This window comes from Cavia porcellus, unplaced genomic scaffold (assembly GCF_034190915.1).
Source record: "Cavia porcellus strain 051 isolate PalLab524CR breed Dunkin Hartley unplaced genomic scaffold, mCavPor4.1 scaffold_7, whole genome shotgun sequence".
NCBI classification, from domain to species: domain Eukaryota; kingdom Metazoa; phylum Chordata; class Mammalia; order Rodentia; family Caviidae; genus Cavia; species Cavia porcellus.
The window spans coordinates 63,069,109-63,083,871 of NW_026947490.1; the positions used below are offsets into that span (position 1 = coordinate 63,069,109).

The 14,763-nt window shown below is 44.3% G+C and overlaps 1 protein-coding gene across 4 annotated transcripts in view; it reads left to right on the forward strand.

The window, feature by feature from the left end:
- The first annotated feature begins 223 nt into the window (after positions 1–223).
- Positions 224–14,763, forward strand: part of Mkx (mohawk homeobox) — a 65,717-nt gene continuing 51,177 nt past the window's right edge. For 2 of the 4 annotated variants that reach the window (XM_063253715.1, XM_063253716.1), the window contains exons 1-5: positions 224–357; positions 2,278–2,547; positions 4,038–4,197; positions 11,741–11,894; positions 12,241–12,576. In XM_063253715.1, the coding sequence (XP_063109785.1) occupies positions 2,360–2,547; positions 4,038–4,197; positions 11,741–11,894; positions 12,241–12,576 (838 nt within the window). In that variant the 5' untranslated portion in view covers positions 224–357; positions 2,278–2,359. Of the gene's footprint in view, positions 481–610; positions 752–2,277; positions 2,548–4,037; positions 4,198–11,740; positions 11,895–12,240; positions 12,577–14,763 lie in introns of those variants that run through there. The other 2 variants (XM_003468628.5, XM_063253717.1) reach the window with 2 other exon arrangements.

The following is a 14,763-nucleotide window of genomic DNA, read 5'->3' on the forward strand; positions in this document are numbered from 1 at the left end:
TCCAGCCGGGACCTGGGGTTTGCACCGCAGCGTCGCAGCTCCCGGAGCCGAAGCGAGCGCTCCTGGAGGCTCCTACAAGCACTCTCCAAAGTGCGAAGGAAACAGCTTTTTCGCTCCGCAGCCGCAAGGCCGGAGGCCCTGGAGCTGCGCCCCGCCCGGGAGGACTAGGGGCCCGGGGCAGCTTCTCGGCGAGGAGGGAACAGCAGCTCTCCGGGCCCCGCAGGCGCGAACGCTTCCTCTCTACGGCCCGGGAACCTGGATACCGCGCCAGCAGGATGTTCGCCGGCTGGCCCTGGCGGTCAGGAAACATGAGAAGGCCTCGGCATTCCTGTTCCCGGGCCGCGCGCGCCCGTCCGGGTAAATAAAGCCGAGGCGACAGCGGTGGCGGCGGGGATCGTGCTGCAGCCCGCGCGGAGAACATGCTGCGGGGATGGGCGCGCGCCTAGCCGCGGGGCGGGGGAGCCAGCTGCACCGCAGCAGGTACTGCCCAGCTCGCCGGTCCCCTCCGGGCGGGGGTGGCAGGGCGCGGGACTCGTCCGAGCCGGCGTCCCCGCTCGTCTCGCCCTTCCCCCACCTCTCTCGGAGGTCCGCTGGGGACGCCCTCCGCGGCTGCCAAGGCTGGCTCCAGGGTCTGCGGGGAGCCGGGGCGCCCACCTGGCCGCGCCTCCTCAGCTTTAAAGTTATTGGCGGGCGTTGGGCGGGGCAGTTCCGCAGGGAGTGAGCGCCCCAGCACAGTGTGGAGTGAATCTGGGTAAGTGGGGAGCAAACGTCTTGTATCCCACGCGGGAGCCCGGGAAGGATTTAGAAAGGGAGGTGTCCCATGTTTCTGGGCTCTCGGATGTTTATCACCACTCGGGTCTGCAGACCCGGAGCGCGGCGGGTATCCGCGGGTGCGCTCTTTGCGCGGATGAGATGCGGAGCAGCAAACGCTTCGCTAGGAGAAGCACGCGGTTGCCTGTAGGAGGCCAGAGCTGGGAGGGGACACATAGGGAGGTTTGGGAAGGGCTGCTTTACAAATAAAACGGCAGGAACGCAAATCAACAAGCTCCCTGATGGGAAAAGAACGTCGAGCACCGGCCCGTGCTGTGACACTGATCGCTGAGGCTGTGTGCTCATCCCCTCACGTACCTGTCAGCTCCGGAGGACTTGGCCTTAGGGCATGCGGTGGCCACCCTTTAATCGCTGGTGGCCGGTGCGGTGGCCGGAGGGCGGAGCGGGGGCCTGGCGCGTGCAGATACCCGGTGAAGCACTGACTGGGGGAACGGAGGGGGTGTCTGCAGTGGAGACTGCACCAAGGACCAGGGCGCTGCCCCTAGGCTCAGGGCTGGGCAGGGCGGGGCGGCGATCTGCCGTTTCCCTGGCGGCGCGGGCTGGACCCTGACGCCTGAGAGGGGTGGGCAGAGGCTGCAGACCTCGGATCCCAGGTGAACTGCAGGATTCGGAGACTGCAGCCGCGGAGGGGAGGTGTGGCGCCCCGACTTCCGCCGCATCCTGCCTTAGGTCGCTTGACACCTTTACGGCCCCCAGCTTGTGGCTCGCACACGCGCGGCGGGCGAGCAGCCTTTGAGGGTCGGGAACGCAGAGCCTCTGCCTGGACCCTGCGCGTCCGGGGATGCTCTTGGGGATATAGCTCATTTTTGAAAGAATGTGGTGCATTTGTTCCTACACCGCTTAGCTTTCCAATGCTGGAACCTGGAGAACCTTAGCTGGAAGTCACAGGGGTTTCAGCCAGGAGCCCAAGATCTAGAAAACAAGAAAATCCCTGAATCCTAGCATGGCAGGGGACTCGTTAACGGGCCCTTGCTGATGCAGTGATGCAGTTGGTTGTATTACCCTAAGTGTTCTCTTCTACCCCACTCCTCCCGAAGTCTCCAGTCAGGGTGCCAGGTGCTTGCACTCTGATGGAAGGACACACAGAGCCCCTTGCTCGCCCTGCTGAGCTAGTCCCATCCTCAGTGCTCCTCTTTGAACCGCGAGGCTCCTTTGAGAATTGCTCCCTTTGCCCCCATAGGTGCGTTATTTCTGATTCAGGTTCCTGGGAAGTAGGGATGGGAGTTTGATGCCCCGAAAGAAAGGCTGCGATTTGTCCTGGATAACAGTGGCTGGGTGGGAGGGTGGAGAGACAGGTGGGAGAGGCGGGAGTCTGCTGGTCCTGTAGCTGCGGGGCTGCCCCGCCCCTGGGCTCCACAGCCCAGCGCTCCCTCCAAGTCCAGGGCCCGAAACCTGCGGGAATCCGAGCCTTGTCAGGCGGTAACGCGATGCACCTTGGTCTCCTAGAACTCCAGCTCTGCTGCGGAGTTCCTGGCTGCCGGGCCCCGAGGCGCCGCGGCCGCGCTGCGCGCTCCTGCCAGCCCGCACCATGAACTCCATCGTCTTCAACAAGCTCAGCGGCGCGGTGCTTTTTGAAGACAGAGGCGCTGCAGAACGGGAGCGGGGCGGCCGGCCCTACAGCAGTGTCCTGGACAGTCCCCGCGCCCACCCCGAAGTGGGCATTGCCGACGGCCCACCCCTCAAGGATAACCTCGGCCTGAGACACCGGAGGACTGGGTAGGCGTGCGCTCCTGGGGCCCTGCCCTCCTGCACCCAGCAGGGTGGACTCATGCACCCTTGGGTCCGAGGCTTGGCACCCTGGAATTGGTCACTCAGGGTTTCCCCAAGAAGGAAAGTACGGGTCACCTGGGGTTGCATGGCCTTGTTTTATGGATTTGGGATCCCAGAACATTAGCGATCCGTTCGTTTGAACAGTGGAAGAGGCTTTTGGGCAAAGGCTAATCTGGGGCATGCTGTCCCTCCTCTGCTACCTGGACCTCAGGGTTGTTTCTTGTCCCCTGTTCGTTCGTTCTGCTGGCGCAGAAATGACTGAACGGGCTGCGTAGAAACAGGGTAGAACAACAGTCTGGGACCCTGGGGTCAGGTCTCTCGGGGGTCTGCTTTTCTGTCATCCGGTCCCACGCCCTGGAGAGGGATTGGGAAGGTCACCTCCCTGCTGGGCATCCAGGGCGCTCGCCGCTCGGCGGGCCTTCGGTTCAGCGAGGTGAAGGGATTCCTGGGAGACTGGGGGCCACCTGCTCCGGTGCAGGGTGAGGGCTGGAGGTTAGACTTTAATGGCCAGGTCTAGGAGGCCAGGGGAGGAGCCGTGGTCCTGGCTGCCTCCACCTGAAAGATTGCATCAGCAGCTTGCTCTGCGGCCTAGCTGGTTAGTAAAATAGAGATTAAGTTTCGTCAAAAAAAAAAAAATTTACTACCAGGCGGTTCGGCTGGAATTGCATTTCAAAGTGTTCAAAAAGGCAGACGCCAGCAGGCAGCGGCGCAGGCGCTCCAGCTTCCCAGACCCGGGCGCTCGGGCTGAGGCGAGGCGACACCTCCCGGAGCCGCCCGGGAGCGCAGCGCGGTCGTGGCCTCGGGGTTGCTGCTGCGCCTCCTTTGCATATGTTTTTCCCGGGGTCTTTTTACGTAGCCTGCTAGGATTGAGCTTTCACACTTTCCATCCTGCCTTAGCCAGGTAACAGCGCCTCTTGAGTGTTTCTTACATTGTGCGTCTTTCTTGCGCAAACCTTTCTTTCGGAAAGTTTCCTCCCTTTCCCAGAGGATCAAAAGCAGTAGCGGAGACTTCCAACAACTGGGCAGTTTCCATCCTTTGCTCGATTCTTGATGTCCACTGGGCGCCCTTTCCCCTGATCACAGGCAGACTGAAAGGCCTAGGCTGCCAGCGAGGCCAGGACTCTTGAGGGCGTAACCCCAGGGGGCGATGGGAAGGGTGCAGTCACCCCTTCTGTTCTTCATATCACCTAAGCTTTATCTCCCACATCCCTAACTTTGAGGCTGAGGGTATTCTCCATGTCAAGATCAGCTTAGAGTAGGTGCTGTCACGGTTAGCAGGCCAGTGTGGATTCCTGGCCTGGTCTCAACCTGGGGGCATGTGGAGAGGGGTGCTTCTTGGGGCTGGGGCCCTGGTAGCCTTCCCCAAAGGCTGGGATCACGTGGCATATCCCTTAGGGCGCCGCTCACCAAGGCTTCCTCCTCTCCCGGGGTTCTAGGGCCCGGCAAAACGGCGGGAAGGTGAGGCACAAGCGTCAGGCCCTGCAGGACATGGCGCGGCCCCTGAAGCAGTGGCTTTACAAGCACCGTGACAACCCGTATCCCACCAAGACCGAGAAGATACTCTTGGCCCTCGGCTCGCAGATGACGCTAGTGCAGGTAAAGGGACCCAGCAGGCTCTGACTCCATCCCCCCTGCTGGCTGAGCAGGATATCCTGCGCAGGGGAGGATGGAGCCCAGAGCCCAGGGAAGGGCGGGCCGGATGCTTGGCTTTGACTGCAGAGGGTGATGCTGGGTAGGGGGCCCTCAGAGCTCTGCGCTTCTCTTATTTATCATTTCGGTGGGAATGCTCGCTCCCCCAGGGATGGTAGAACGTGCCGTGAGGTGGGGACTGGAAGATCAGCTTCAGAATTCTGAGAAGGCACTGGTAATCTACATTCAGGTGTGAGGTACATAGGTGGAGCTGCTGGCATTTAGTGCGCACCTGGTTAAGCTGAGCGGCTTGGGAAAACACAGACTCCAGCTCCGCATCTGAGTTCCTCATTTAGTAGGCTCCAGTCAGATCAATAAGTGACATTTCTAACAAGTTCTCGAGGGATTCTGCAGCTTCTGACTTTGGGCTCAAAATCTTTGAGAATCTTAGAACTTGGGAGCAACACATAGGGCCTCGTATTAAAACTTAAATTTGGAGTAGCTCTCAGAATTACAATTATTAACACAGGGGAGAGGGAACTAGGGAGACAGGTGATGAGTTTCGATATATATATATTTTTTAAACAGAAGGCATTAGATGGACAGGAGGATGGAAGGCATTAGTACAGGAGGTACTTTGCTACTGGTGCTTTTCTCCCAGGCTGAAGGAGAGGAGGCAGAGTGCAGTGGTCAGATGGCTGAGTTCTTTGCCAAATGCAGAGAAATGGTGCGAGGCTGTTTCTCCTCCAGTGAACAGGCGCTGGTTTGCATGGAGCTGGCTTTCCTAAACACAGTTATATTTGCTATTGGTAAAAACATAGCGATGTAGAGCAGTTACTGTTCACAGTTCACCGACGACAATGTAGCCAAAGAGCATGGATGTTCAGTGTCAGTAAGGCGCTGAGGTGGGCCTGGCAATAGAAATATAATTTTAGATCAAATGCTTTTTCCATTTCAGCACAGTTTTCTTGAAAAAATTTAGTGACATGGACGTTTATGAAGGAAACAGAACAGCTAGACCCAAGGACAGAAGGAAGGGCAGGATGGACCAGGAAGGGCATTTTACACAGTACAGCAGCTCCGTCTGTGAGATACTGAACATCCTGTGAAATTTAGTAAAGGAAACACCCCAAATTAAGCAAAATAGTAAAATAAAAATCTCTTTTCTGAGTGTTTAAACTTTTCAGTTACAAATTACTTTTTGACAAAACACGAATGCTGGCTTGACATCAGGCCTATCAAAATTATATGTATTTTTCTGCTTATTTTCAGAATATAGCTGTACAAGAAACCCTCTATTTTCCTTCTTATTGACAGGAAATTGTATTCTAGTGATTTCCAAAAGCACTAGAGGGAGAATCTAATATAAGACTTCTTGGCTTAATACCTGTTCAACATAAAATAACTCCATAATGAATATAATCATTATGTAGCAAGCAAGTACTGATAAAAACATTTAAAAACTTATGAGCTGTTTAGTGATTTACAAAAGTAGTTTCTAAATCAATTATTGTAATCAGAAAAGTGACCTGAAAATAAAAGCATATGCTGATTTTAGTTTAAACATGTATGCTATTTATTTTGAACATGCACTAGTTTATAGTTATTGAATATTTCACAATAATATCAACAGTGCATCACTGATTTTGGTTGCCATTCTTTCATAGAGAAACCAAAAAATTGACTATTTTAAAACGTATTTTAGTTATGAAAAAATAAGGAGAGACATTTAAACTTTTTTTTGTTTTGTTTTTTGTCTTTTTCCTTTTCCTTTTTATTGGTACCAGGGATCGAACTCACGACTGCCTGCTTGCAAGGCAGGCGCTTATGCAGCTGAGCTAAATCCCCAGCCCCAACATTTAAACTTTTATGTAGTAGTTTTGTTGAGATGCAACTCAAGTAATTATAATTTTCATGATGAATCAAATTATTTGCTACCTGTAACAATAGTTTTAATACATATAACAATTCTTTTTACAGTTACATTTTGATAAGGCTATTACATTTCGGTAATTTACATGAAATATCTATTCAAAACCATTTTCTTTCTCTTATATTAGTCCTCAGAAAATAAGAAATGCACAAAATATGTAATTTTTAAATGGGGCAAAGATTATTGATAATAGCAAATGATACCTGTATATAGATTTTCACATTTCACCATAATCTAAGTTGATTTCTTAAACTTTAAAGTAATAAGTGGAAAAAGTTAATATGTATAGAATTACCCAAGGCACCTTAATGTAGGATCCAGTTTATGTTCAGTTTTCAACTAGGCACAATGGTATGTCTTTGTAAATTTTATAAATATATTTTATTTGTGTATATACTTGTAAAATACATACATATATATGCTATATGTATATTTTATACATATATATGAGTGTGTATAATTCAAACATAAACTAAACATCCAAAGCAAATTGTGAGTATGGAAAACTGCATAAATTATAGTTTACATTTCTGGGGCAAATACAAAGCTGTGATCTGAATAAAGCTTTTGAACCATGCAAATTAGACCCAAAGTAGTGAGTCAGACTCTCCCAGTGAGTAAGCTTCTCCTGGGAAGTCAACCCTCTCGAGAAGCGTGCTCATGTCTTACCCGTGACATTCTCCCCAGCCTAGGGCTTTCCATGTAGTAAGTTGTCCACACACTTTTGTGGAATAAAGAGTTTACTTCTGGAAAATAATACTGTACTCATCATGTAGCTTTCCAAAATATCTCTCTGACAACTAAAGAAAGTCTTGAATTCTTAAGATCTTCTACTTTAAAACTCGTCCTAGTGTATGGAACACATAGAGAGGGGCTTGTGGCCTTTAATTCTGTATGCTAGTTCTGCAGCACAAGGACAAATATAACCCATTTTATTTTCAAAATACCTGGCAATATATCACATCTATGTCTAGAGGCAAATATGGAATGCTTCTCTCACATCTGTCAAACCTTTATTTTTTTCCTGTCTTGCATTTTTCGTGGCTTATATTTATAAGCTGTCAGCCTGTTTTATTCCTTAACTATAAAAATATATAAGGAAGTTTCTTTTGTATTTACTTTTTTCCTTTGGGTCGTGTTACTCTTTTTATGCACAGTATTTTCACTACTTTAAATTGATAAGGAAGAGTGTGGAATCTTGTCAGAAATGTCCCTTGAAGCCTAGAATTAAAAACATAAAAATAGTCTTGCGGACTTCAAAAGGTGCTTTTTCTTATCAGTAGAAGTTTTGCTAATCAGAAGACATTAATCAGTACCCACTTATGTTTGTCCTTGAAACATGAAGAAGGGAAATGTTTGTGCCAATTTCATTTCTTTTTGCTCACTTGACCTGGGTAGTTTGTTGCGATTTGCTGTGGCTATGCTCAACTATGCTTAACTCTTATTTGTATTATTAATTTGACATCTTTTTAATGTGATAATAACATTTTAAAAAAATTAACACGAGGCTGATTTGTGTGTACATTGATTTTAACTGAGCAAAGTATTCCATTGTGCTTGGTTCCTATAGCTGGCTATTGCCCAAACATTTGAAAAATATATTTTGTACTCTCAAAATATAAATATTTTTATTGTGGAATAATAATATGAAGTTGTATGAGATTGGAGTTTTCTTCTAGGTACATGCCAAGGATTAATACTTGGTCTTTTTAAAAACTTCAAGTCCCTCTGATCTACTTGGCTAAGGCTGTTGTGTTGTGAGATGTCACTCATTGTGGTATAGCTCTGTTTTTACCTGAAGGTGAGTGTCATGGCTGAAACAGGTACACCCAAATCAATTATAGCAACTGTCCAATAGTCAACAAAATCTCAAATCGTCCTTATAGAATACATTATTCCCAGGATTCTACTACGTAGAAACCAGGTGCTCAGTATTTCAGCAGAATAACCCAAAATGAGTTTGTCAGTTCAGTGTGTTCAAAGGTGGACCCCATGCCAGTTTACCCTTCAGATTCACTGTAATGATTGCTCTGTCTGTATGGTGAGTGTAAACACCTCTGTTAGAATAGGATAAAAGTGTTTTAGTTTTCTCGTCCAGTTCCAGATATTTGGCTCTCTATGCTTTCCCTGTAAAATGTGTGGTTTTTAAAAGCACTGAGTTTAACTTTAGAATGCTGTTCCAGAATTTATTCTTGGTAAGGAGGCCTGTTTTATATAAAACACAGTTTAAAGAGACTATGCATTACACCCTGAAGGGAGCCATAGTAGGTCAAAGATAGAAAATTTAAACTGGTATTTCTATCTTTAGCGAGATATGGGTTTGCATTAATTATCAGGAAAAAATGCAAAAATTATTCAAATTAATCAAACAGTGTTTTGTATCCCATTTATAGGACTTACTGATAAACATATATAAAATACCTTAGACTATGTCTGCCTTAGCCTCCAGGTTATACTGCATATTGCTGGTGAAAAATATTGGCAGAATAAATTTATTAACAAATTGGATAACAATCAAACTTATGAAATCAATTTAGAATCAGACTGTTAGATATCAGTAAACTTTTCTGGAAATTTTCCTAATGTATAAGTGTTATAATATGGTAAGAACTGTAGGCATATAAATCATTGAAAAGGATATGACCCCTATATATGAAAAATAGCTATGTACATTAGAGTTATAGTGTACTAATGTTTTTTATTAGAAGTCTGTTATGTTTGCATTATATGATGACTGTGGTAGGAATTGGTTTTTAAACTGCAGTATGTGGGTACAGTATAATCTAGTTAAGATTGGTTAAAATTTGATTCACTCTAGATTGTATGCAATTTAGTAAAGAAAGTAACAGAAAAGTTTTGGAGTTGTGTTCTGTTAAATATGAGTAATACAGGGAAACTGCCAGCTGTGCTCCTTGTGTAGGAGGAGGAAAGCAGGAAAAATCACACAGAGCTGGCTGCTAGAGAGAGGAGCGTGAAGAGCAGAAGGTAGGTTTGTACCAACACAAAGCGAGTCAACACTGACACAGGAGAGGTGAAGCAGGTAGCGATTTTAGAGAGAAAAGATTTGAAGTTTAGGGAACGTCGAGTGACCTAACTAGATTTGTGCATCATGTTTTGACCAATTCTGGCCAGGAGACCAGGTCTTTTGCCCTCACACCACAGTTAGGATTGCAGCACATCAATGAAGACTTGAAGAAATTAAGCAATTAAGTAAAAATGACTGTAAACAGTTGAATTTGTTGAGGGCTGTTAACCATGCATGTAATCTTATTATTACAAACATGTACTAATAAGAGTTTAAAAAAAACTTTAAAATAGATTCATTCAGAAGGATAGAATGGAGGACAGGGAAGTGGGAAGACCGTCATAAAATTCCTAGTTAGTACTCATGAGGACGCAGTGAAAACTTTGGCAGCGAGCTGGAACATCAGAGACAGGTTTGAGAATGTGAAGGAAGGGGTCAGGTGCTTTGTGTGTCCGTGTGAATGGTCACCTCTACATCCTGGTTAATCCCATCTCCACTGCTGATCCATCTGGGCTGCAGGGGATAAAGATGACTCAGTCCTGGCACTGAATGCCACGACTCACATAGTACAGCTTCTCTCTCCCACATCCAAGCGTCTCTCTCTCTCTCTCTCTGTCTCTCATATATATATATACATGTACATATCATACATATGTATATATATATACATGTACATATCATACATATGTATATATATATATATATATATATATATATTTGTTGAACAAATAGTTCTGATTTTGTCTAGACAGAATGAAAAGATTGGGCTCTTGGAGTCAGACTAAGTCACAGTAACACTAGTTCAGCTTAACAAGAAGCAAAGTTGGTGAAGACCAAGTCTTCTGCAGTGCCACAGAGAGATGATGTAACACCACTGCACATAAATGTGACGTGAAGGGGCAGTGTTCATGGCTAAGGCCGAAGGAGGTAATGCAGAACACACTAGTGTCAAATTTCTGTGCAAGAACTGTCATGCATTAGTCACAGAGATGGGGAGAACAAAATAAAATTTTGCTACTCTTAAAATAGAACTTACCATAGTTACATCCAACAATTAGGGCTTGATCAGTGTGTAAAATTGTGTATGACAGTGTAACAGAAAGGAAAAGAAAACAGAAACTTCCAGTGAAACCTTTGCCACATAAACCATACAGTAACATGGGATCACGTTCTGAAACAAACGGACAGGAAGACTTAAATCTCTTCTCATGTTTCATTCTTTTAAAAGAAGTTTTTGCTTGCAGATTTTTTTTTTAAAGTCTGCACTCTGATAAGATCCTGATATTTTCAAAGAAATCCCAAGGGCTACGTTAGCCTCTGGAAATCCAATGGCATCTTGAAAAAAGAACAAAGGTGATTTTTCTTTGTTTGGGGGTACCCATTTCTTTGGCCTCACCCAGTTGCTTTAGAAGCACTGGACTTTCACTCAAAGCTCAGGACTCTGGCTTTTTCTGGTCTTCTGCCCCTCTGCTCCAGCTCTGGTCATTTTGCTGCCGTCTCTCGCAATGGTTCCCGCTCCTTACGGCTGGCAGCTTCCCATGCTTGACCCCTGACCCTCTTATTTTGCCTCCTTACAGCCTCTGCCATCATCTCTGTACTCATGCCTCTCAAGTCTGATCATTTCCTCCTTTAAGTTTCAAGTATGACTTTTTATTTCTTGCTGGATGTCTCACTCATATGCTCTTCTAGTGCCCCAAATGAGATGTTCCCCTAACCAACCACATCATTTAACCTTTAAAAAGTTACACTTTCTCAGAATGGTGCTACTCCTCTTGGTTGCCCAGGTTTGATGTTTCAAGATCCTCTTAATTCTTCCCTCTTGATCACCGCCCAGCACACCCATGAATTGTGACTTACATTTGTTCCTTGTTCATTTTTGTTAGGAATACACCTTCTGTCCACTCCACCTGACACGCTCTAGCTGTCCTTCATTTACTAGCTTAAATTCCTCGTGAAGACTTGAGTCTCACTGGGAAAGAATCCTTTTTCTCCTTTGGATTCTTATATACCTTTTTGTTTTGTTTGTTTTTTTATTTTCTGAGATGAGATGTAGGTAACTTCCCAGGCTGGTCTTGAACTTCTGGCCTCAAACTGCATCTTCTGCATCTTAGCCTCCCTAGTAGGAGAGCCCACAGGTGTGCACCACCAAACCTGGCTTCATTTGGCTTTCCTGCCATTTTCCCCATTCTTTGGCATCTCAGGTGCTTGCTGGAAGCTAGGAAAACAGGTGGGACAGAGAACCAGGGGAGGGAGCACTGTGTGACAAACCAAAGTCATGTTTCTTAAGCATGTAGGTGCCATTCAGTTAAGACCAAAAACTTTTTTGATGGCAAGGCCTCTTTACTTTCCCAGCATTTAGAAAGAGCTCGATTTCTGTCACGTGTGCTCAGCACTGCTGAAAGAATGATCAGTCCTGAGCATCCAGTGCTCCTATGTCTGAGGCTGTCTACTGACCAAAGATGCTGGCAGATGCTTGGATCCTTTGTGACAAAGTAAATACAGAATGAGTCACGCTTTTGTGCTTTGTTGATGGAAAACTGCTCCCGTTTTAGGTGTCAAACTGGTTTGCTAACGCAAGACGTCGGCTTAAGAACACCGTTCGGCAGCCGGATTTAAGCTGGGCTTTGAGGATCAAGCTGTACAACAAATACGTGCAAGGGAATGCTGAGCGGCTCAGTGTAAGCAGTGACGATTCCTGTTCCGAAGGTGTGTTAATCCTTGTCATTCTGTCTCCTTTTGCTTTGCCTCTGAATAAGAAATTCCCCTCCGTTCCCACTTGTAAGACTGACCTCACCAAATAGGATGCTGCTGCGACAGCTGTTTGTCATTGCATGAAATAATTTTGACACTGCAGTCAATGACCAACAGAACTATGGCCAGAACATGTGAACTATTTGCTTACAGACTGACTGTGTGTGGAATCACCTTTTCTGTGAAATTAATTAAAATTAAAATATTATAGGAGAGACTACATAGATGACTGCCTTGTTTTGCCTAAAACTGAATCTCACATATCAACGAAGATTTGACACACTGTATGTATTCTTCATAGATGGGGAGAACCCTTCACGACCACACATGAATGAAGGGGGCTATAACACTCCGGTTCATCACCCTGTGATTAAAAGTGAGAACACGACCATCAAAGCCAGCGTGCGCCCCGAGTCGCGGGCCAGCGAGGACTATGTATCACCCCCCAAATACAAGAGCAGCTTGTTGAATCGTTACCTTAACGACTCTTTGAGACATGTCATGGCCACTAGCACCGCCATGATGGGGAAAACGAGGCAAAGGAACCATTCAGGATCTTTTAGCTCCAATGAATTTGAGGAAGAATTGGTGTCTCCATCATCATCAGAAACCGAAGGCAACTTTGTCTACCGCACAGGTAAGCTTGGGCTTTTCTTGTTAATACTGTGATATCTTGGGTAGAACAGAAACAAAACTGAGGGAGAGGGTTTTAATTTGACATAATTAAAGCTTATTCATACATTACTTATAACTCAATTTTAGAACTTTTGCTTTTAATTGATATGTTGCTTTGTAGATAATGGTCTTATAGATGAGAAAATTTCAATTTGAATAAAGAGGATAAAATTTATATTCTTAATGATAATTTTAATCTTAATGCTAGCAGTGTTTAGAGGAGGTACACATGTCTAGTGCCCTTTATGAATAATTTATAACACAAAAATGCATTGGATTACAGCCATTCATGCAAATACCTTATATTACTTTATAGTCCATCTTTTTTCTTAAATACTTTGATTTCTAATACTGCTGGAAATAAACACAAATTAACATGATTGCCAAGGTTTTTTTGAAAAGTATAGGTCTGGCTTCAACTGCTTTGGAAATTTTATTTTTATTCCTGGAAAGCACAAGTAGGGTTGATAAATAGCTTTGAATTTTTTGCTCTCGTTCCAGAAATAATGAATCAATTTCTACCTGTCCAAAACATTCAGATGGAGTAGCATGTTTGGTAAATTTTCTATCCTGACTTCACTTCCCAGAAAGATTTGCTCTGACAGAGTGTTTGAACAGGTTGTTTTGGAACAAGGAATCTGTGTGACCTACATCTGGTGTAGATAGAGTCTGAGTCTTGAAAACCGCCAGCAAATGATCGTTAGTGTTAGATCTGGAAACAACTTCAGAAGTATCCAGTCCAGCCATATTAAATCACAGATAAGAAAAGCCAGACAAAGAACTCCGAAGTTACTCTTTTCCAGTGAAAGAGTGTAGGTGAGCCTGCATAAAAAGTAGAAGAGCGTCACTACTAAAAGATGTTGTTGTGATTATACCTGCACCTTCTGGATTTTTTTTTTTTTTTTTTTTTTTGTCTTTTTCCTTTTTATCAGTACCAGGGATCGAACTTACAACTGCCTGCTTGCAAGGCAGGCGATTATGCTGCTGAGCTAAATCCCCAGCCCCCAACCTTCTGGAATTTACTGCCTAGTTATGATATGTTAGGCAACAGAGGTGCTGAATGGTTGTTCCTATTTAATCCTCATGATTTTGAGAATCTTGGTAAAAGAACCACAAGGCTTTAAGAAAGAATGTAAATTTGGTCTTTTTTTTTTTTTTTTTTGTCTTTTTCCTTTTTATCGGTACTGGGGATCGAACTCACGACTGCCTGCTTGCAAGGCAGGCATTTATGCCACTGAGCTAAATCCCCAGCCCCCGTAAATTTGGTCTGTTAAATGTACTTTTTGGATTATTCAGCCACAAGTTTCATTTTCAAGTGTCTGCAAGTATACACAAGATGTGTGATCTAGGAAGACTCAGTGATAATATGTGTACATTCTTTAGTCAACCTTGTTTTCAGTATGTATCTCCAGTTCCAACAATATGAACATCCCCAAGCATGCAGAAATACAAAAAAGTCTTGTAAGAATTGGGGCTAGAAAGAAATACGAGTAAAATGACATTTGACAGATAATGAACTATATATGAACATCTAACTATGTATTAACATCTAACTAATACAGTTGTGTATTAATGTCTAAAGTAACCAGAGTAGAGCTTGAAAGTCATGGATATATGAATGTTTTATTTTTCAGAGAAGGGAAAAGAAACCATGTTATTTTAATACAGGTAACTGAAAAAAAATGTGGAAAGGTAAAATAGTTGAAAAATAAATAAATCAAAAAGTGACTCTTTGAAAGTAATAATAAAATAAGCAAAAACTCAAAAGTTAAAGTTAGAAATGGCTACATTGTCAATGTATAATTAATATTTTAAAAAATTATACACTATATACACAGTACCCTTGGTTGACAATATAATGTGTTTCACTGTGTATGTGAAATGAATTGATATCAACCATTCAAATTAAATTATAAATTTATAGGTAAGAAAATTCTAAAAATAAGTAATAATGCAAGAAAAATTCAGGTTTTTAAAAATCCACTTTGCAAAGCATGTGTCTTGATAGATCCATTGGTTTTTAATTTCTTCTCCAAACTTTGAATAAATAATTAATTTCATGTTTTATATATTTTTCTGCAACATGTAAAATTATGGGATGTGCATCAGTTTTTAAAAATGTAAATATTATTCTAATCCCAAACCAAGT